The sequence below is a fragment of the Propithecus coquereli genome, unplaced genomic scaffold, assembly GCF_000956105.1.
Source record: "Propithecus coquereli isolate 6110/MARCELLA unplaced genomic scaffold, Pcoq_1.0 Scaffold346, whole genome shotgun sequence".
NCBI classification, from domain to species: Eukaryota; Metazoa; Chordata; class Mammalia; order Primates; family Indriidae; genus Propithecus; species Propithecus coquereli.
The window spans coordinates 2,236,805-2,256,621 of record NW_012149130.1 but is presented as its reverse complement, the minus strand read 5'-3'; the positions used below and the strand labels follow the sequence as shown (position 1 = coordinate 2,256,621).

Sequence of the window (19,817 nt, the reverse complement as noted above, 5' to 3'; positions counted from 1 at the left end):
ATTTGATTGCCCCGCTGTCTCCGACAGCTGTGGGTTGTCTTTGTCTCGTGGTGTGTGTGCGTGTGTGTGTGTGTGTGTGTGTGTGTGTGTGTACACTCTCCTGTGACTTCTTCCAGTGAATCCTACCCATGCTCTGAGCCTCCCCCCAACCCTCCATCCTGAGTGGACTCCCAGCTGTGCAGGCTGGACCAGCCCTAAGCCGTCTCCCAGGTGCCATCCCAGCCCCTGTGTTTGAAGGTCAGCGCTTCCGTGCTCAGAGCTTGTGCCATGCGTGCCCTGAACAGAGGGCGACTGTGGGGAGAGCAATGGCAGCAGTGGGCCCTGCCTTCAGGGGGCTTCCTTTACACACTGCAGTGCAGATCCGTGTGCAAAGCTGTGCAGAGGGACCCAGAGCCCTGTGGCAGGGAAATACTGGAAGGTGACAGCAAGCCGTCCCTCTGGGAGCAGAGAGGCCCCACTGCAGTCCCAGGGAATTCTCTGGGGTTCTTCTCCCTGTTGGCAAGACACCCTAGCACTCAACCTGCCATTTTCTCCCAAAATATCCATGTTTAAAAAAAAACGCAAAACCAACATTTTTTAGCATATAAAATTTCTGCAGAAAAAGTGGCTCTGTTGAGGGTAGAGAGGGAACCCGAACTCATCCAGCAGCCCTGACATTTGTGTAAGGGCTTTCTATTTGCGGTCCACTTTTGCATTCATCTCGCTTAACTCTTAACTGCCCTGCGACTCTGCCGGGCTAGAACTCATCCCCGCTTTGCTGCTGCTGCAGGTGAGGAGGGAGAGATCAAGTACCTTTCTCTGCCGGCCTCCTGGGGTGGCCAATTCACTTGGCTCTAGGCCAGAGTTCCCCTCTATCTAACCACGTGCTGCCACCAGCCAGGATTTATTCCAACCTGACATTCTGTAATTGATGTTTTAAATAACCGTAGGGCGTTTTCTTCATTTTCTAAATAAGAATGATTTGTCGGCACGCTGAGAGTTCTGCTGGACCTCTCCCCCTCCCAGCGCCCCCGTCTCACCTGCTCCAGAGCGAGGGCTGTGGGTTTGGAGTCACACTCAAGGACTGTCTGGGATGAGATGGCAACAGTGTATGTGGCTGAGAGCAAGAGCAGGTGTCCAGAGACTGGAGCCCTATTTCTGGACTCCTTTTTCACCCTCTCCCACACAACTCATGGCTTCTGCACAGAAAGAACAAACATCCACATCACCCGAGGCAGGAAAGTCATTTAGAGAGGGAGAGAGAGCTGGTCTTGAAGTCAGAAAACTGGCAAGTTGCTGCGTCTCGCTGCTGCTTCCTGTCAGAGTGCTACCAAAATGCCCAGAGACTTAGGTTTTTTATCTGTCAGAGGAATGTGATATTTACAGCGGTGTGTCTTGAAGCTCAAATAAGAGCATCTATTTAAAAACTGAATGTAAACTCTAAGGCACTGTGGAATGGGAGAGACCGTGGCACCCAAGCAAATGGCATTCTTTCCAAAACCCCTGCTGGTGTAACAGGCCCAGTCTCCAGGCAAGATCATTTCATTAGTCTAATTATAACTGACACCCCACAGACGCTGTCAGAGCCTTTGCTTCCCAGACAGGATTAGACACGCTGAGCAGGGACGGCCAGACCAAAGCAAGCACAAGCTCACCGACCACGGCCCCTAACTCTGAAGCCTCAACAGGCCTGTTCCAAAAGCACAGTCCTGTCCTGACCCGCGCTCAGCAGCCAGCACTGTGGGGACAGATGACGTGAGAATAATGCCCGGCCTCAGAAGTAGCTGGCTCCACCCACGTGCTTCTCCTTTGGTTCATTAGCAACTTATGGGCAGCTCTAGGGTTTCCTTCCCAAGGTTTTCTTCCCCTGATTTTCTTCCAGGCCTTCCCAGATTTTTCTAGCCACACTGTCATCCAAGACATATATCCCCGGAGATGTCCATTTGGAAAGAATCCCCACTTTAAGCCTCCCTGGAATCCGTGAGGGCTTTTCACCTGTAACCCATCATCTTTGATGCCTTTAAACCTCCAGGAATCAACTCCCATCCCCCTTTCCGAATGTCGTGTTCATCCTAACTGTCCTCCAGACCCTCCCCACACTCAGACTCGTCTCCCATTTTCTCCTTGCCTCTGCCAGGCTGTGGTGCCCCCGCAGGGATGCAGTTCCCACCCACCCGGAACCCTCATTCCTTCTACAGCATCTGTAGCCTCCCCTCTGGGTGTTGAGCACCAGTGTAGGCACCTGGGACCCATCAGTGGGCAAAACAAAAGCCCCTGCCCTCATGGGCTTGCGTCTTGGAGAGGGACAACAGACACAGGCAATGCAATAAGTATGGAAAATAAGGAAACCATACAGTGTGTCAGGAGATGATAGCGGCTTTAGGAAAAACAGTGCCAGGCAAGGGGGCTCAGGGGTGCCAGGGAGAGGTGAAGGCAGATGCTGTCTTAAGCCAGATTGGCTTCCTTGAGGAGGTGGCATCTGAACACAGCAAAGCTGCGAAGGAAGGCAGGAGGGCAGCCTGCAAGGCTTGGGCACCCACGCTGGGGGCGGAGCGGAGACAGGTCAGAGAGCAACGAGCGGGGTTAAGGCTTGCACTCTGAGCTAGAAGGGGAGGACTTTGAGGGGATGGCTTCGAGGAGGGGTCTCGTGTGACGTGACTCAGGCCTTTGAAGGGCTGCTCTGGCCATTGGCAGGATCAAGGGCAGATGCCAGAGGCCATTAGGAAGGCAAGTGCAGTGACCCAGGTGGGAGATGATGGTAGCTCGGAGCAAAGTGGTGGGAAATGGTCAGATCTTCCATCTATTTTGGAAGCAGAGCTAACAGCATTTCCTGGCAGACTGGATGTGGGGGCGTCCGGGCTGACTGTGAGGTTTGGCCTGCTCCACAGAAGGATGGCGTCCGCATGCGCGGGGCAGACCACAGGCGGGTGCCCTTGGACTGGAGATGTCAGGCGGACAGTTGGACACACTGGTCTGCGGCCTGGGCGTGGGGTCACTGCAGAGAGATGGTATCCAGAGCCGGAGGGCGCCAGGCGAGGCAGGAAAGCCAGACGGGCCAGGCCCCTCACGCCGCTGCTCACTTGGGGGGGGCCTCTGGGCCCGCCGGTGTGGCTTGCTGAACCTGCGTCAGTGTTGCGCTGCCGCATTCTGGGTCCAAGCGCCTCTTCCTCTGTGAGCCCGGGGAGGTCCGCGTGCGGGGTCAGGCCCCTCCGCGGAAGCCTTCTGGGCTTCTGCAGTGCTTGGGTCTAAGTTATATTTTGCTGAGGGAAAACTTGCGGTTGTTGGTGAAAGTTACTGTAGCATCAAAAACTGGTCCCTAAGATCACAAATCAGAATCAGTTTAGGTGCTGGGCCCAGGGAGCCAGCCCGCCCTGGAGACGCGCCCATGGAACACGCTGCACCAGACCCATGGGCTCCGCTGCCCTCGCCCTGCTGGCGGCTGTGGCAGGAGAGAGGAAGGGACGTGAGGGAGGCGGCAGTGACAGTGACGGGTGGAGGGGGGTGTCCCAGGACAGCCACGTGGGGACGCCGGCCCCGCACCTTTGCTTTTCTCCGCAGACTCACAGGCACAAACCACCTCAGTAACTGTCCCTCCCTGGCTCCCCAGAAAAACAGGAAAGCAAGCGTGACTCCTGCCCTGGCTTCGGTCCTGGAAGGATAGGGGAGACAGTTGGTCCTGAGTCACAGAGAGCCACCCGCTGCAGTTCACCCCGCAGGGCTGGGTGGCAGAGCTCAGCCCGCCGCGTCCTGCGGCCCGGTGCCGATGTGGGCGACAGGCAAAACCGCCCCTCCCCAGCCCTGCCACCCCCGGACAGGCGCCAGAAAGGCAGGGCTGAGTGGGGCCCCGGAGTGGTGATGGGGGGAGGTGCTCAGGGAGCAGTTCTGCTGGAGCCTTAGCGCAGACGTGCCTCTGGAGGCCACCCAGCCCACCGGCCCGCTTACTGCTCAAACGTGCGCTGAGCACCTGCCGTGCGAGGAAGCCTGGGGCTGTGCGGGTTGCGCGGAGGAGGACACAGACGGCCGAGGCAGGAAGCAACTTGCTTCTTCTCGCAGCTTCTCACAGCAGGGCTGACCGAATCCTGGCCCCTGACTCCCAATCCGTGTGCTTAGTGGGAGCCTCAGTGGGGGCTGTTGCCAGACGCCGTCTGGGCGCCTTTGGTCCGTGCAGCCTGAGCTGGTTCTAGGGCAGGTAGATTAAACCAAGACGGTGTCTCAGGGCAGTGGGGCGGGCAGGGTTCACCCTGGCGTCTCCCTACGGCCCGTTTGCTGGTGCTGGAGCCCCCTGTGCCCCTGGGCTCCCTTCCAGCTGCTCCCACTTCCAGCCACGCCCTGCACCCTGCGAGCGAAACCGGGGCTACCAGGGGGGCTTGTTTCAAAGTGAAGTTACTCCAACACGTTAACCCACACTAGGGTGGTGGCGACTCGGTAAGCTGTCCTTCTAAATAATTTTACCTTTAAAGAGAAGGTAATGCTCAACATGAGGGCTGAGTGTTCGGTTATCTAAGGTAAGACGTCAGCGTCGTGACCCGAATGGGAGGACACTGCGTAGGTCCTTCCCCATCCTCCCCATCTGGTTGTTCTGCAAGGCAGTCTGCTACTGTGCCCAGAAATAAAGCTGGCCCTGGGAGAGTTCACAGAGCCACACTCGTGCCTAGAGGGGGACCAGCGTCTGAAGTCAGCCGTGCCCCGGGCTCTGTAGGGCGAGGCTTGCTGCGAGGGCCGGTCAGAGCCAGGCCTGGTGCAGGCAAGCTGTTGCCTGGAGAAGGACCCTGCAGGCTTGACCCAGAAGGTCCTTGGGAACCTGGTTTTTCATGGACCTCCTGATGTGGGTTCTTAATCTGGCTATATTAGGTCCCCTCCATGTCCAGACGCAGCTCTGACACGGTGAGGTCCCCCTTGCCCTCTGCCTTCTCATCAAAACCATGTCACTTTTTATGTTCCTCTAATTCTCTTTCCTTTTCTTCCCTATTCTCATCTCGTCGACCCACATACAACCCTCTCATTTCCCCTAACTAAAAGCGTGGGAGGAAGCTGTCCCAGCACACCCCATGTCCGGCGTCGGATGCATTAGGTCTTACAGGCTCAGCAAGCCTCTGTCAGGGTCTTTACCAGAAAGCTCTAAGGAGAAAGCACCTAGAAGATTCCGTGAGCTAGTCATGAAGAGACGCAGGCATGCTCAGAGATGCCCGCAGTGCCTCGAAAAGAACGGCCACTTCTGCTGACCCCGGTTCACTTGTGTTCAGTGCTCCCGCCCGAGAGTCCTGTGTTAGTTTCTTTCTGTTTTGAGTCTTTGCCCATCCCTGCCTCAGCCTCGCTGTCTCTCTCCCCCTTTCTTCTCTGTCCTTCTCTCTCTCTCTCTCTCTCTCTCTCTCTCTAGCATAAGGAGTTCTTTGATATTGTTAGCACTTGCTGACAGGGCGATTTCATTCTTTTATTCTTCACGGGTTGGTCGGTTGGTTTGAGTGTCTAGACACTGGCTGTCCTTCCTGGGGAAAGGTAAAACTACCCTGGCAATTTTGTAATCAGTCTTGTTTAGCGTGTGTTTCTGGCGGGTAACGGCACCTGGGAGCCTGGGGCTGTAGAGGAGCAACAGGGACTCCCGAGGCTCAGGCCCCATCAGCTGCAGGAGCTGGCCCCGTGCAGGGACTCACGCAGGTCACAGCCCTCAGCCCTCCGCAGTGCGGCACAAAAGGACAAGAGCAGGAGGGAGCCGGGAACCAGCAGACGCCGCGCTCTGTGCCTCTCCAGCGGTCCCCTTGGGGCCAAGACCCCTCAAAAGGAGTTCTGAAGGGGCATTTCAACTCTGTGCCCGTGACTCCAAAAACGTAAGCCCAGCTCTTCCCCTCGTAGCTAGGATTTCACTTCGAGGACAGGCGGAAGCCGTGGTCTCCGACTCAGGGCACGTGGAGGTGGCGGGGCAGGGCTGCGCTCTCTACTCCCCACCTTCCGTCTTTGGCGTGTCCCTTGCTGGGTCCTGCCCTTTGCCACATCTTGCTCCGCTCAGCGCGCCCCTCCACAGATCACCCCATCTGGCGCACGCTGGAGCCAGGATGGGGATTCCGCTTGAAAACCGCTTCCATCTGCGGGTACCTCCTTCGCTAGCCCTGAGTCTGTATATCCCGGTTGACTTGTGCTTATTCAGACCTTGCCTCTCTCTGAGCAAGCAGCCTCTCCATTCAGCTCCGTGAGACTCCCAGTTTAAAGCACGTGTGCTCTGGCCTCCTCGGGCCCCCTTGCCCTGCCGCCATCCCTGGTGGCTCCAAGATTCAGCACCTCCCGACAAGTCCGCAGCACTAGGGCACACTGTTGTTCCTGAGATGTGTGTGTCTCCTGGAAGAAAGAGGAGATTAAGGGATAACGAGGACCCCTCTCCCCCCACACACCCTTAACCCACACTAGCTGGCTCCCGGGCATGTTGGCTCCAGAAGCCCCTGACCCCTGCCGTTCCCAGTTCTCTCTGTGCGCCAGCCTGATAACTGTCCTCCCGACCTCGGTTACCTCTGGGGTCTCACCAACAAAGCCCCACCCCCAGTCTCCCACCACCGCTTGGCTCTCTCCCAGCAGAACCAGTGACACTGTCCTGCAAATCAAATCGGGATGAGGTTGGTGACAATAAGGGCAGAGAAGTAGGGCCTGGGCAGGACGAGGGTGCCAGCTGGGCCTGGACCTGCAGGTGCTTTGAAAAGAGATCTATTACTTGGCCACCCCTCTCAGTCCTAGACAACAGATTTTTTTTAAAAACACAGCAAGAGTTGTGTAGCAGGGCAACCAGTGAAAGACTCACGTACTCCCATGACGTTGCTTTTGATGCCTGTTTGAGGGGAATGCGGAATCTCAGGGCCCCTGAGGCGACAGCATTGTCTGTGGCAGCCATGGGTACTGGGCAGTCCTTTTCTGCAGGGCCAAGGGCCAGCCTTCCCTGGAGGAAAGTGGAAGGTCATCTGCTCCTTCCAAGTCGCCATGTCAAGGAGAACGCTGCCACGGCTCTCCACCCACCTGGCCTCGAGAGAATATCCTGGAAGACAACTTGGTTGGATGTTCCAATCTAGATATCTACTGCCTGGCCCCTAAATTCTTAGTAATCCTTTCCCTTGATTGTGCTTTAGAAAAATAATTTTTAAAAACCTTTTTTATTTTTTGAGACAGAGTCTTGCTGTGTCACCCTGGCTAGAGTGCAGTGGTGTCATCTTAGCTCACTGCAACCTCGAACTCCTGAGCTCCAGCAATCCTCCTGCCTCAGCCTCCCAAGTAGCTGGGACTACAGGCATGCACCACTGCACCAGGCTAATTTTTCTATTTTTAGCAGAGATGGGGTCTCGCTCTTGCTCAGGCTGGTCTTGAACTCCTGAGCTCAAACGATCCGCCCGCCTCGGCCTCCCAGAGTGCTAAGATTCAGGCATGAGCCACCACGCCCGGCCTAAAAACCTTTTTTATATGGTGGAGAGCTGCTTTCCCACTACCTTTCAGTTCTCCAGAGAGACAGTGCGATGTGACAATTGGCAAACACATGCTGCTGACTCCTGCACCGTCCTCCTTCTGGGAACCCTTCACCTGGGAGGATCCACTCTCTGCTGGACTCTGTCACTCCCCGGGTTTCATCCCTCAGCATCCTAAACGTGGTCTAGAGAGTACCCCAGTGAAAAGGAATGCTTAGTGAGTCCACTCCAGAAACAAAGACGTCAGCCATTGAGGCGATAGCTCTAATTTGACCTCAGCTTAACTCAGAAAGTTTCCCAGAGATCTCTCACCGTCTGCCCAGTGCCACTCCGGTCGTCGCTGCCAGTTCTGCCAAGCCAAGGTGCTCTGCATAGGCATATTGAAGTAAGGTGACTGGCTTTTCCTTTGCATTTGCCCTTAGCCCGTTATCTGGAACCACTAACCAGGACTCTTTCTGCAAATGCCCCGCCTCCGCCTCAGAGACGGAATAATAACCTCATTTCATGTATATCAATTGCATGAACAAATTAATTGCCCCAATATCATGAAATACTTGAAAATTACCAGATCATCCGAAAACAAAGATGAAGGAACTGGCTGCTCAAAAATCTACTCCGAGTGGAGACTGTGCAGCCTAAAAGTCAGCCAGAGCCTTCAGGGTAGGTAAGTGGCTCTGTTGGCTCCTGCAGAAGGAGAATTCAGGGTCTCCAAGGCTGGCGAGGGAAGTCTTCAGGGAACCCTATGACCCCTTTCTCCCCCAGGAAGACCACAGATGGGGAAACTGTGAACTAACTCAAGGGAACTGGGGTCAAATCTGGGAAAAGGTCAGAGATCAAGCCCCCAGGTATTCCAGGCTACTCTTACTTCCAAGAGTTACTTCCAAGTAACTCTGAATTTAGATCCAAAAGTAGGTAGGTCGATGCTAGGTGGTCTCTCAAGGTAGGTATTTAACGAGAGTAACAAACAACATAGACGTGTCTCTGGGCTAAAGGTGCTGAGCCTGGGACACGCAGATGCCCCGCTCACAGGGGTTTGCTTGCAGCTGGGAGGGCACGAAGACTCAGACGGCTCTGTGGGGCCACCTGGGGCCCGTCCAGTGCATCAGTGGACCACGGCTGCTCTGAGGGCAGGCGTGTCTCAGGCTCCTTCCGCTGTCCCCAGAGAGAGACCGCTCGGGGATGGCTTTATGGTGTTATTGCGGACGGTTATTCATTTTCGAGACCAGGGATCGGGTAAGCTCAGCTCCTGGCGTGAGAACAGGCTCCCCGCGTCAGAGGCAGCGCGGCCGCGGCGAGTCCTCAGCTCTCGCTGGGCAGCACGGCTTGAGGCTCAGGAAAAAGCTGATCTGAGTCTCTAGACTTTTCTAAAGTGAGGGTCTGTGAGAACTGTCATTGCCTGGGCCAGAGAGCCCCCACCACGCTCGCTCCCCACTGCCCTCACAGCTGCCCCCGACGGAGACGTGCCATAAGGAGTATTCGACTAATACACACTGTTAAAGCCATAAAACATTATCCAGATCATTAGAACAGACCTAATGCTAGATCTTGAAGTAAAATATCATTTAAAGAGATGAGATCTTAAATGGGAGCTATAAAAGGATAAAAAGCAACAAAAGACAGTTAAGATAAATGTTTCAAAATCCTGAATGTTTAAGTGAAATGAAAGAAATAGTTCAATTTTTTAAATGGCTAGAGGTCGGTTCAGTCAGGCCAGGTAAGCCCAGGTCGGTTCTCAGAAATGTCTCCCTTTGGGTCCTATTCAAGATGGGATTGACCCAGAAGACCTTCAGACGTTTGCCCAGAGTTCTTAGAAGTCATGGGCAGCTGTGACGGTTTTTGGGGTGGACCCAAGAGGACAGCAATGGCCAAGCGTCCTGGGAACCCTGCCCAGTGCCCTGGCATTCTCCACGGTGTAGACGGCCTCCCTCTGCCCTCCCATGCCCCGCTGACACCGAGAAACACAGAACTCCTTATCCATTGACACAGGAGCCCAAGCACTGGACCAGCCTGGGGGGTGGGGACAGGAAGATGCCAAGGATATGCTGGGCAACTGTCACATGCCAGCAGAAAAGAGGTTTTGGTGCTTTGACAAGAAATTTCCCATGTGTGCATGTGCGTGTGTGTGTGTGTGTGTGTGTGTGTGTGTGTCTGTCTGTGTCTGTGTCTATGTTCATTTCTGTGTTCGATCTTGCCCCAATAGCCAAATCCTAGCAACCCCACACCCTCCAGGCATGTGGATTGACCTGGCAACCTGGTAAGCCTCATGAAGCAGAAACTGAGACTTAGAGATCTAGATCTAGAATGTTCTGTGAATGGCTAGAGAAGTGTCCCTTTTTTCCTCTTCCCTCACCTTAACCCACATCTCCACCATTCCCCGAAGGACATCCTACCAACTTGCCATGGGAAAAAAGAAAAGAATTTGCTGAGAAATCTTTTGCCAGAGAAGTATTTCAGGCTGCAGGCAAATGTCTAGTTGTGCACATTTCCATCCTTCAAAAAGTCCGTTACATGTTTTTCTTGTTTGTACCTTAAAAACAGAAACCATAAGAGCAACATCTGAAAATGGAGGGTAAAAGCCAAGTCACGAGTTTGCAGGAAGAGTTAACAACTGAGACAGTCCAGATCAGTCCGCGGCTGAGCCCAAGGAGCAGGGGCACCTTCCCGGACACAGGCTCAGGGCCCCGGGGGAGAGTGGGCCTGGGACGCTCACCTGCGGCCCATTTCTTGGCTCTTACACCAAAATGAGTTCAGCAGTCAGCCCCGTGAGAACAGCTCCCTGGGGTGCTAATAACATTCTAAACTGTGTGCAGAGCTTTCAGGCCTCAGAAACAATCCAGGACTCATTATTCCATGCCCGTGGCCACGGCTCCCCCACACCACAGACTAGCTGAGCTAGACCACCTCCTACCTGCACCTCCGCTGTGACAACCAGCCCCGTGCGGAGGGGTCGAGGCCACCTCCTGAGGTCCTCGGTCTTCCCCTAACCCTGAGAGGCCGTTGCCCTTGGGCTGCTTTGCTTGAGTATGTGCGGGCAAGGACAGGCCTGGGCCAGCAAGGCCTCTGTCCTTCAGCTGGCCCTTCCTGGGGACGCTAAAGGGCATGAAGTGCAGGCCCTCAGGGTTATCTTAGGCTAATTTAAAAAAACAAAACCAAAGCTTCCATCTACAAAATCTTGAGCACCTCCTCTGCTCATCTGCAGTAGGTGCGAGCTACTGAATTTGTGCCCAGGACGGCACAGGCAGGAAAATGTCTGTGGCTTCTTGTTGGATGTGGGACCCAGTGACACGGAGCCCACACTCCCAGGACGCCCCAGCACCTGCCAGGCCCAAGCTTCTGTGTTCCTTTCACTCGTTTGCTTTTGCCCTCTCCTGCCGCCGTGTTGCTCCCGTGTTAGCCGAGACTAGAATAGCAGGCATCTTGGCGGGGACTCACTACAGCTTACCTCTATCTGCCTTTCTTTAAAGCCAGCTGAACATACCCAATGCTCTCCCTCTATGGTAAGACCGAACCCCCAACCACACTCCCAGCTTCTGCGACCCCCTCGAGCACCCCACTCTCCCGGCCCCAACCTCCAGAGTGTCCCGGAGCCCGCCTGGCTCTCGTTGCATGCGGCCGCCGTGTCTGTCGTGTGCCTTGCCTGCCGTCCCGGTCTCGTGTGCAGGCACTGTGTGTGCAGTGGTGTTCTTGCACCTCCCCGGGCTTCCCTTCGGGTGGTGATTCACCGCGACCTTGACTACCCGACAAACCACTGGGAGAGAATCGGACCCTAGGGCCCTTTCCTGTTAGACACCCCAAGGACTCCACTGGCTAAAGCCTCTATCCTTAATCTGATGTGGGAAATCTGCAGAGGGCTATGACGACCGTGGTAGGGGCCTCCAGGGAAAGGAGGGAAGAGAGAAGTGATCGAGCCAGGAGACAGGAGGGCAGACGACGGCTTCCTACTAACCGGTGTCCGTAGCCGCCAGCCTCCCCGTTCTCGGAGCGTAAGGCCACCTAAAAGGCTTAAGCTGGGCTTTGGTACGGAGAGCGTGGTTGAATTTCCAGGCACTCCAACCATGTTGCCCCTTGCATTTTTCTAAATTCCTGAAGTTCCTTAAAATTAGACAATAGCCGCTTTTCTGAAGCAGGCTGGAAGCAGAAAAACAAGTTCGGTTGATTGGGCCGCTCCTGGTGTAGGAGCCTATGATTCGCTTTGGCTCAACGGATGCCACTCAGTGTGACCTTGAAGTCTCCTTGGAACAGCCTCCTCCAAAAGGCTGTGGTCACACATTTCAAACTGCGTTAAGTGCGAGTCTTTAAAAGGACCAGTGGGTTGATTCCCTGCATCCCAGAATTCAGCAGGGTGGAGGCGAGATTGGACGGGTTGGTGGTATTCCCCGAGGCAGCCCGCCCCACCCTGGCCTAAAGGCTGCCGCGGGGGTGCTCTGCCCTGCGTCACAGCCCAGCCGCAGCCCTTTGGATCTGCTGCTGCTCTGCATTGTCATTGTGTTTATTAGAGGAAATTAGTGTCCAAATGGCAACGTGTTTATTCCCCTTCGCGAGCAGCATTAGGAAACCAGCATCTGCGGAGGGTTCTGAACAGCAAAGTGAAGTTCAGACTGCACGCTTGGATTTGGGTGTGCACGGGGTTTTTTTGTTTGTTTTGTTTTGTTTTTTAACTCAGCGGATCCAGGGGCCCCTGTGGCACTAGCTTCTCAAATTCTTGACACTCACAGCTGAAGTTCCCCACTTAAGCTTGTTCTTTCTCCTCTTTTCTCCTTGCCGGAACATGGCGGAACTGACAGCTGAGTTAGAAAACCCCAAGCCACCCCTGCATCTGCGTCTGGGGGAAGACGGCCTCCTTTTAAGGAATGAAAATAGTCTCCAGCAGAAATGGGATAGAAATGCAGAGGTTAAGGGCCTCAGGGACTCCAGGCAGGGCCAGGAGGCAGGGCAGGGCTGCTCAAGACCCAGCCCCAGGCACCCAGGAGCAGGCCCCGACACCACCAGTCTGCCCCCTGCCTTGGGAGCCCTCAGAGGAACCAAGGCTCGGTTTCCGTGCAGGGCAGGCACGCTGATGTGGAAACGCTGCCTCTGCACTTCCCTGCGTCCCTCAGGCTCCCACCCTGCACATGGGGGGATGATGCCCGCTGAAGCCACAGCCGGCCCTTTCCTGTTAGACCCCCCAAGGACTCCACTGGCTAAAGCCTCTATCCTTAATGTGATGTGGGAAATTTGCAGAGGGCTATGACGACCGTGGCAGGCCATCGCGTTAGAGTGGAAGGGCCTGTGGGAGCCCCTGGGGCTTTAGTGCTAGTGGGGTTTCCAGGGGGCGTAAACGAGGCATGGATGTTTCCAGGGAGGGTCTGACCTGGAAATAACGAAAAATAAGGCAAGAGGAGAATTGACGCGAGGAGCAGGGAGGGCCCCGATGGCCCCAGTGGATGGAACAGTAACAGGAAGCTGCAAGGGTCCGTTCTCTCCTGGTGCCGGCAGGGCTGGGTAAGCTGCACTAGCCCGGGGGTGGTGGCTGGTGGGTTAGCCCCTGCCAGGCAGGCGTGGGCAGGAGAGGGGTCAAGGGGGCAGTGGGTCATGTTGTTCTCAGGCCTGGAGGCAGAGGGTGACAGGGCAGCCTGTCCCGCCCCCGAGCCCTGGCCAGGCACGCGTCCAAGCGCCCAGGCTCCGCCACGGCAGCCGTGGCAGCCTGAGCATCACAGTCCACTCAGCTGGCACCGGCCTCCGTTCCACCCCCACGGGGCTCACTGAGGGAGACGGCCTGCCCTGAGCAGGACCCCTGGGTGCTCAGGTATCAGGGCCCGGACTTGTCTAGGACGGCCTCTCTTCCCTTCACCTGTCCCCTTCCCCCACCCCTTCCAGGGTCTTGTGCAGCCTGGAGCGGGCTGGAGCCTCCTGGAGGCCCCAGGGCGGGGGGAGGAGGAACGACAGTGCCAGAGCAAGGGCTGCAGACCCTCCCCGGCACCGAGCGCACCCTCCCCGGCCCTCCTTGGAGTCCCTTCCGGACAGGGGCTGTGGGAAGTAGAAGGAGGTGACTCAAGACATGCTGGAGTCCCGAGCAGCCAGGGCGTGAGACCCCTCCGTGGGCAGCCCGCCCCGCCCACTGGGACCCCCCGTGCGAGCACACCTGGGGCCAGGAGAGAGGCCACCCCCAGCCAGCCTCTTTGCAGAGAGCCAGGTCCCACTCAGGACGCAGGACCCTCAGCCACACCAGACAGGAGGGAGGTGGGGGCTGCTTCCGCCACACCATGGCAGAGGCAAGGGCTCCAAGGGCAGCTGTCTCTGGGCCTAGAAGATTCCAAATCATATATGGTCGTTCCTCATGGAATCTTCTGTTGCCCATCCAGGGCACTAAGAATTAGGAATGAAGGGGAGGAGGGGGGACTGGAAAAACCGGGCCTCGGGCAGCTCAGGGGCCTGGGCACAGCTTGGCTCAGCGGAGACCACCAGGCTGGGTGTGGACGGCTGCCCTCCTCGTGGGCAGGGACGGATCTAGTGCAGCGAGCCCCTCCCTGCCTCCCGCGCTGAGGGCTGTTTCTCTGAGCAGGCCCACCCCTCCCGCCCCACCCCTCTCTGGCGGTGCTAACTGCACCTCCTGTTGCCGATGGGTTCCAGAACGCAGAGGAAAACTCCCGCATCTCCATCACCTTCTTCCGCCTCTTCCGGGTCATGCGCCTGGTGAAGCTGCTGAGCCGCGGGGAGGGCATCCGGACCCTGCTGTGGACCTTCATCAAGTCCTTCCAGGTAGCCTGAGGGGAGGGACCCCCACAGCTCCCCGGCTGCCCCCTGGGCCCCCGGGACAGAGCGGCGGGGAGGAGGGCGCCCCACCTGGGCGCAGCGCGGGCTGCTCCTTCCTCTGCTGCGCACGGCCCTCCCTCGGGGCTGGGTGAGAGGGTCCCACGGAACACTGCGCAGGTCCTGGAAGCCCCGATTTCCCCAGGGTTGGGTGGGACAGTTAGGGCGGGAGGGAGGGGCCGCTGAACGGGTCTGTCTGCTCTCGTTTTCGTATTTTTCTGCAAGAATGTACTGGACAATCTGGTAACCACTGTGGTCCCCTCCAATTTCCCCCCCACGGGCATTTCAGCAGCTGCTGACCGCACCTGTTTATGTCCTTAGCCCAACTCCGGGCTCCTGGTGTCCCTCCACTCCAGGAGAGCGGTCCCCTCCTGTGGGCACAGCGCTGCTGCGCCACGTGATTAATTCCCTTTTCTCGGCCATCGCTTCCACCTGTAAAAACCGAACAGTGCTCGCCCCCGGCCAGCTCTGAGGAATGTTATGTAAGTTTGAAGTTAAAGAGAAGCAAAGCTGCCAGTCCCTTGAATTCCTAGGAGATGAGTGTAGAAACGCCTAGATCCGGTGTCTCGCTTCCCGGGCCGGGTGCCCCTGGAGGTGCCACTCCCAGACCTCCCAAAACCAGCAGGGACGAGTGGCCTTTCGTGTTCCCTGCCCTGGCCAGCTGGCCTCAGGCCGGGGCGTGCGGCCGGGCTCCGCTGCAGGTGTGCCCCAGGGGAATGGTGCTCTGCCCTGCGCACCTGCCCTGCTTGGAGTCCCGTCCCGCAGGCACAGCCCTCCAGGCAGCCTCCTGCCCGGGACTCCACCCGGCCAGCAGCCGGGGGGCGAGGCCTGGCTGCTCCTAACGGCCAGCCCTCCCCAGAGGGGGCGCAGGCTGACTCCCCTGCCCGCGCCCTGCTCAGCCGGGGGCTCTGGAGAGTCGGAATCACAGGCACTAACGGGAGCGGCCATGCAGGCCCCGCCGCACGCGCCCTGCCCCCGTTTCCCGGCCGGGGCGGCTGCGAGGCCGCGCGGGGCGGGAGTTCCGGGTGGTCCCGCAGCGCCATCTGGCGGCGGCGGCTGGCACCGCCTCCCCTCCCCGCGGCCGCGGCGGAAGTGGCCCAACCTGGGAAATTAAGTCGTCTGAGCTGCCTGGCAGATGATACGTGGAGTGAATAAAATGTATGGAACCCACCTCTGCAAGGTGTTGCCCTTAAATCTTAAACTCTTGTGGAGTTTAAATGATTTAAGTGAAGTTTAAATGATTCTCCCCTGAGGATAAACTATTATTCTCATTTTTCAGATGAGGAAACTGAGGCAGCTCAGTGACATTAAGTAATATGCTTCTGTAGCTAAAAAGTGGAATAACTAGAATTTGAGCCCATGATCTTTCTTTTAAATGTTCCCTTGTTAAATGTTTTAATTACAATAGCAACCCCTGCTCACTACAACTAGTGGAGCAAGACTAAGGCCTGTAAAGAAAAGGTGTCGCCTGCCTCCCCCGGGCCCCCTGTCAGCTTGGTGGCATCTTCCATGGCTTTCTCCTTGCGTGTCCAGACCCCCGCGTGGCAGGTTCTCTCCTGTGCGCTTGTTTTGCTGAGTATCACAGCATGCCCGTGACTCTGCAGCCCGCGTTCGAAACCGAGCCAGAATGAGAAGCCAGCGCCCACCTCTCAGGCCCTCTCCCAGGTGCCCAGTACTTCTGTGGGGCTCGTGGAAGTGCCCCCGCCCACAGCCGAGCAGCCACCGATGGCTGCAGAGCTGGGGACACGGCAGCCTCACGGCAGCCCCGCACACTTCCTTCCAGGCCCTGCCCTACGTGGCGCTGCTGATCGTGATGCTGTTCTTCATCTACGCCGTGATCGGGATGCAGGTAGGAGGGGCTCTCCCCGCACCGGTTCCGGTTTCCACACTGCGTTCCCGCCACCCTCCTCCCTGGCTTCTTCCTCTTGTTCCTGACTGTCCCTCTCCCTCCTCTTCCATCTTCCGAGGCCCAAAGGGTCGCGGGAATTAGACCGTACCCCAAAGGGACATCCCCTAGCTAGCAGAGGGGTGGCCAAGCCCAGCCCAGAGGCCTTCCCTCCCCAGGCCCCAGACCGGGGCTCTCCTCTTGGTGGAGGAAAGACGCAGGAGGATTATGCAGCAGCCCTCAGGACAGACAGTGGCAGTGGCAACAAGGTGTGTCTGACCAGCGTCCCCTCTTTGTCCAGGCCTCAGTGGCCTGAGAACAGCCCCCAGCCAGTGTCATTCAGAAGAAGCTAGGGACTGAGAGGGGGCTGTGGGGAGGAAGAAGGAAGGAGAGAAGGAAGGAAGGAAGAAAGGAAGTAACGAACAAATGCAGACTGTGCCCCATCAAGCGGGCAGCAGGTTCCCGGGCCCCCCTAGTGCCCACCGCGCCTTCTCCCCACACCCGCAGCCCTCCAGCCTCTCCTCCGGCCCTGGCTGGGGTCCCAAGGTCAGCCTTGGCAGACACACTCGCCTGGAGCTCTTCCTCAGCAGCTCCTTGAGTAATGTCCCCTGCCTGCTCATTGAGGAGAGACCCAAAGGTTCATAAGCAAAAGTCTATTGAAATACGAGAGCCACCATGACGCCCGATTAAAGGTAGCAGTTTCTAAGATAAGCATAGCTTTAAAAGGCCAGGGGAAAAAAGGAGGCTTCTGATTTCCGGGATGAATTAAGTTTGCCCAAGCCCCAGATCTCTCACTGTGTATCACTGCAAAGTGCAAGGACTAAATTTGGAGCAGCGCTTGGGCATAGGGAGCTGAAATGACAAAGAAAAGGCCAGAGCACCGTGTCCCTGCACTGAAGCAGGCCCAGGTCTCTGCGTGCACCGGCTCTCAGCCTCGGCTCCCACCAGGCCACGGGGACCCTTGCTGAGGGCTGTGGGCACTTGTCCAGTGTGGGGGCTGGGGTCAGGCTGCGTGGGGCAGCAGGGGCCTGCCAGATCACATCGGGTAACTCTGTCCAGCTTATAGGCCAGCCAGTCCCCGAGTGACCAGTGAATGATGGTGGGAAATTAGGACCCCCTCTGTCCACAGGTCACTGAATACTTCCTCCTTCCCTCTGCTAGGTGTTTGGAAAAATTGCCCTGAATGACACCACAGAGATCAACCGGAACAACAACTTTCAGACCTTCCCCCAGGCTGTGCTGCTCCTCTTCAGGTGGGTCTCGAGGACACAGGTGCACACGCACACACCCGCGTGGTGCTGCCTGGTGGCCTGGTGCAGAATGAGGGGGAACTGTCTCCAGGCGGGTGAGAAGGGAGGAGATGCATGTAGCTCTCTTCTCCCGGACTACAGAGCCATTCGTTTCATTGTTGTTTATGATAACTTTCCACGGAGCAGCCCACTGTACACTGACCCTGCTGCTGACCACCCAAAGTCACGTACTAAAAGCATCCCGGTTTGGAATCCGAACAGGCTCAAAGCCAAGCTGGCGACATGCTGACTTTATGACCTTGAGCAAGACGTCTAACTGCTGTGAGCCTCAGTGATCACTCTGCGAGTGTCTGTGCTGTTTGCTCTGTCGGGGGCTGTGTCCACATGCAGTGAGCTTCATCCTCATTTAAGCCGCCGGCCTCATGTGTGACTGGGGAAGAGGGTGTGTCTCATGCCTGCCCCTGAGTGAGCAGGCCCAGCCTGCCTCTCCCTTCTCCTGTGGCTCGTGGTGACCCTCTGGGTCTGCCTCAGACTTCGTCCTTCTCACCTTCCTGCTCATCACAGCCTTGAGCTCTGGGACCCACATCTAGTCCAGGGCTGGTAGATGATAGATGACAGCTACTTATCTTATCCCTTGACCACAGGACTTCTCGAGTCTGTTCCAGCTCATATATTTTACGTACTGTGGTGCTAGAAGAAGCAGCGAGCCCTTTCTTCTTCAGCGAGTCCCTTTCCAGGGGTCCAGGGACTCTCTGTCTGATAGCACCACCTTCACCATGTTCTACAGAACCCTTCCCCCATCCCCAAACCCAAGTATCATCATTTGCTCAAAATATATAGAAATGGCAGGCTCCCTCCCTCAGATAATAAACTATCAGAACCCAGGGCCATTGTAAGCAGCTATTTAACAACACTTAGGCCTGTGCCACATTCGAATATGGGAGTTGGACACAGATATCAGACTGAACACGAAGGTCTATCTTCCCTCCTTTCCTAAAGTCCTTAATGGAAGAAGATACTCTTTAAAAGAATAAATTTGTAGCAGTGCTAGGGGAAAAAGCATGAAAGAATGCTATTGGACAACCACAAATGTCGAGGAATTCCTAGATGGGAGAGAGCAGTTGGGATTTGATTGACAAAGGAACAAGACCTGAGAAAAGCACACGACCACTAAAGAGAATGAGTGAGGACCATGAAGGATGTGAGAGCAGCCCAGGGGCTCTCTGAGCTCAGCATCAATAGATACAAGGCACAGGAGAGGCCTGGGGCCACAGCCAGGCTGGCTTCTCAGAGACTTGCACTTGGAGAGCATTTGTGAATGCTCACAAGCTGAAAGCAGTGGTTGGCATCACACCCCTGGGCTCTTGAGGTCTGAGAGGCAGAGCAGGGCCCCCCAGGGAACCCACCTCAGAGAGAAGCTACCTGCCCAGCCCCCCCGGCAGCACACCTTATCTTTCTCCTGTGATCCCCAGAGAGGCTTCTGTGACAAGAACTTGATCCACCAAGATGTGAACTAGGTTCTCGATCACAAAGAATAATCAACAAGAATCCCAAAGTATTTGGGGAAAACCAACATCAAGAAAGAGTGGCACCACACTCAACTAACAGATGAATGAACACCTGAGGAGGAAAAAGAATATATAGAGCCAAAGGATTTGAAAATAAATATAATTCCTATATTTAGGAGGATTGGAGAAGATAACACATCCGTTAAATTAGAAGGAGGAGAAGGAAGTGGAGCAGCCATTATTAAAAAGAGCAAAGTAAAGCATGAACTTGGGGAAAAATACAATCATTGAAATATTTTTAAAAAGTAGACGGGAAATACAGTAGAATGGACACAGTTGAAGAGTGAACTAATGAGCCAAAAGATCAAGCAGGGGATTCTCTCATAGAGCCAAAAGGACAAAGAAATAGAAAATATGAAATAAAAGTTAAGACTTATAACTAGAAAGATCCCATCTGTGTAATAGAAATTCCAGACAGAAAGAACAGAAGGAATGGAGAGAAGGAAATAAAGACATGATCAAATAAAATTTCAAATAAAGATATGAGCATTCAGATTGAAATGGCCTGCTAAGTGCAGAATATGTTAATCAAAAAGACCCTTAACTAAACACATCGCGATCACTTTTTGGAATACCAAAAATAAAGAAAATATCCTAGAAGTTCCAAAGAGGGGAAAGTCCAGAACAATAAAAAGGAGGGAATACTTTTCAACTTATTTTATGAGGCCAGCATTACCATGATACCAAAGCCAGACAAGGCACTGCAAGAAACAAAAATTACAGACCAGTATCCATGGTGAACATAGAAGCAAAATTCCTCAACAAAATACTAGCAAACCAAATTCAACAGCACATTAAAAGGATTATTCACCATGATCGATTGGAATTTAAACCCAGATGCAAGGATGGTTCAACACACACAAATCCATAAATAGGATGCACCACATTGACAGAATGAAGAATAAAAACC

The 19,817-nt window shown here is 55.5% G+C and overlaps 1 protein-coding gene across 2 annotated transcripts in view; it reads left to right on the top strand.

Moving 5' to 3' along the window:
* CACNA1C (calcium channel, voltage-dependent, L type, alpha 1C subunit) overlaps positions 1 to 19,817 on the top strand; it is a 192,356-nt gene that overhangs the window by 131,312 nt on the left and 41,227 nt on the right. For both annotated transcript variants that reach the window (XM_012651032.1, XM_012651031.1), the window contains exons 27-30: positions 10,880 to 10,912; positions 14,025 to 14,153; positions 15,988 to 16,053; positions 17,251 to 17,342. In XM_012651032.1, coding sequence (XP_012506486.1) covers positions 10,880 to 10,912; positions 14,025 to 14,153; positions 15,988 to 16,053; positions 17,251 to 17,342 — 320 coding nt within the window. The remainder of the gene's footprint in view (positions 1 to 10,879; positions 10,913 to 14,024; positions 14,154 to 15,987; positions 16,054 to 17,250; positions 17,343 to 19,817) is intronic.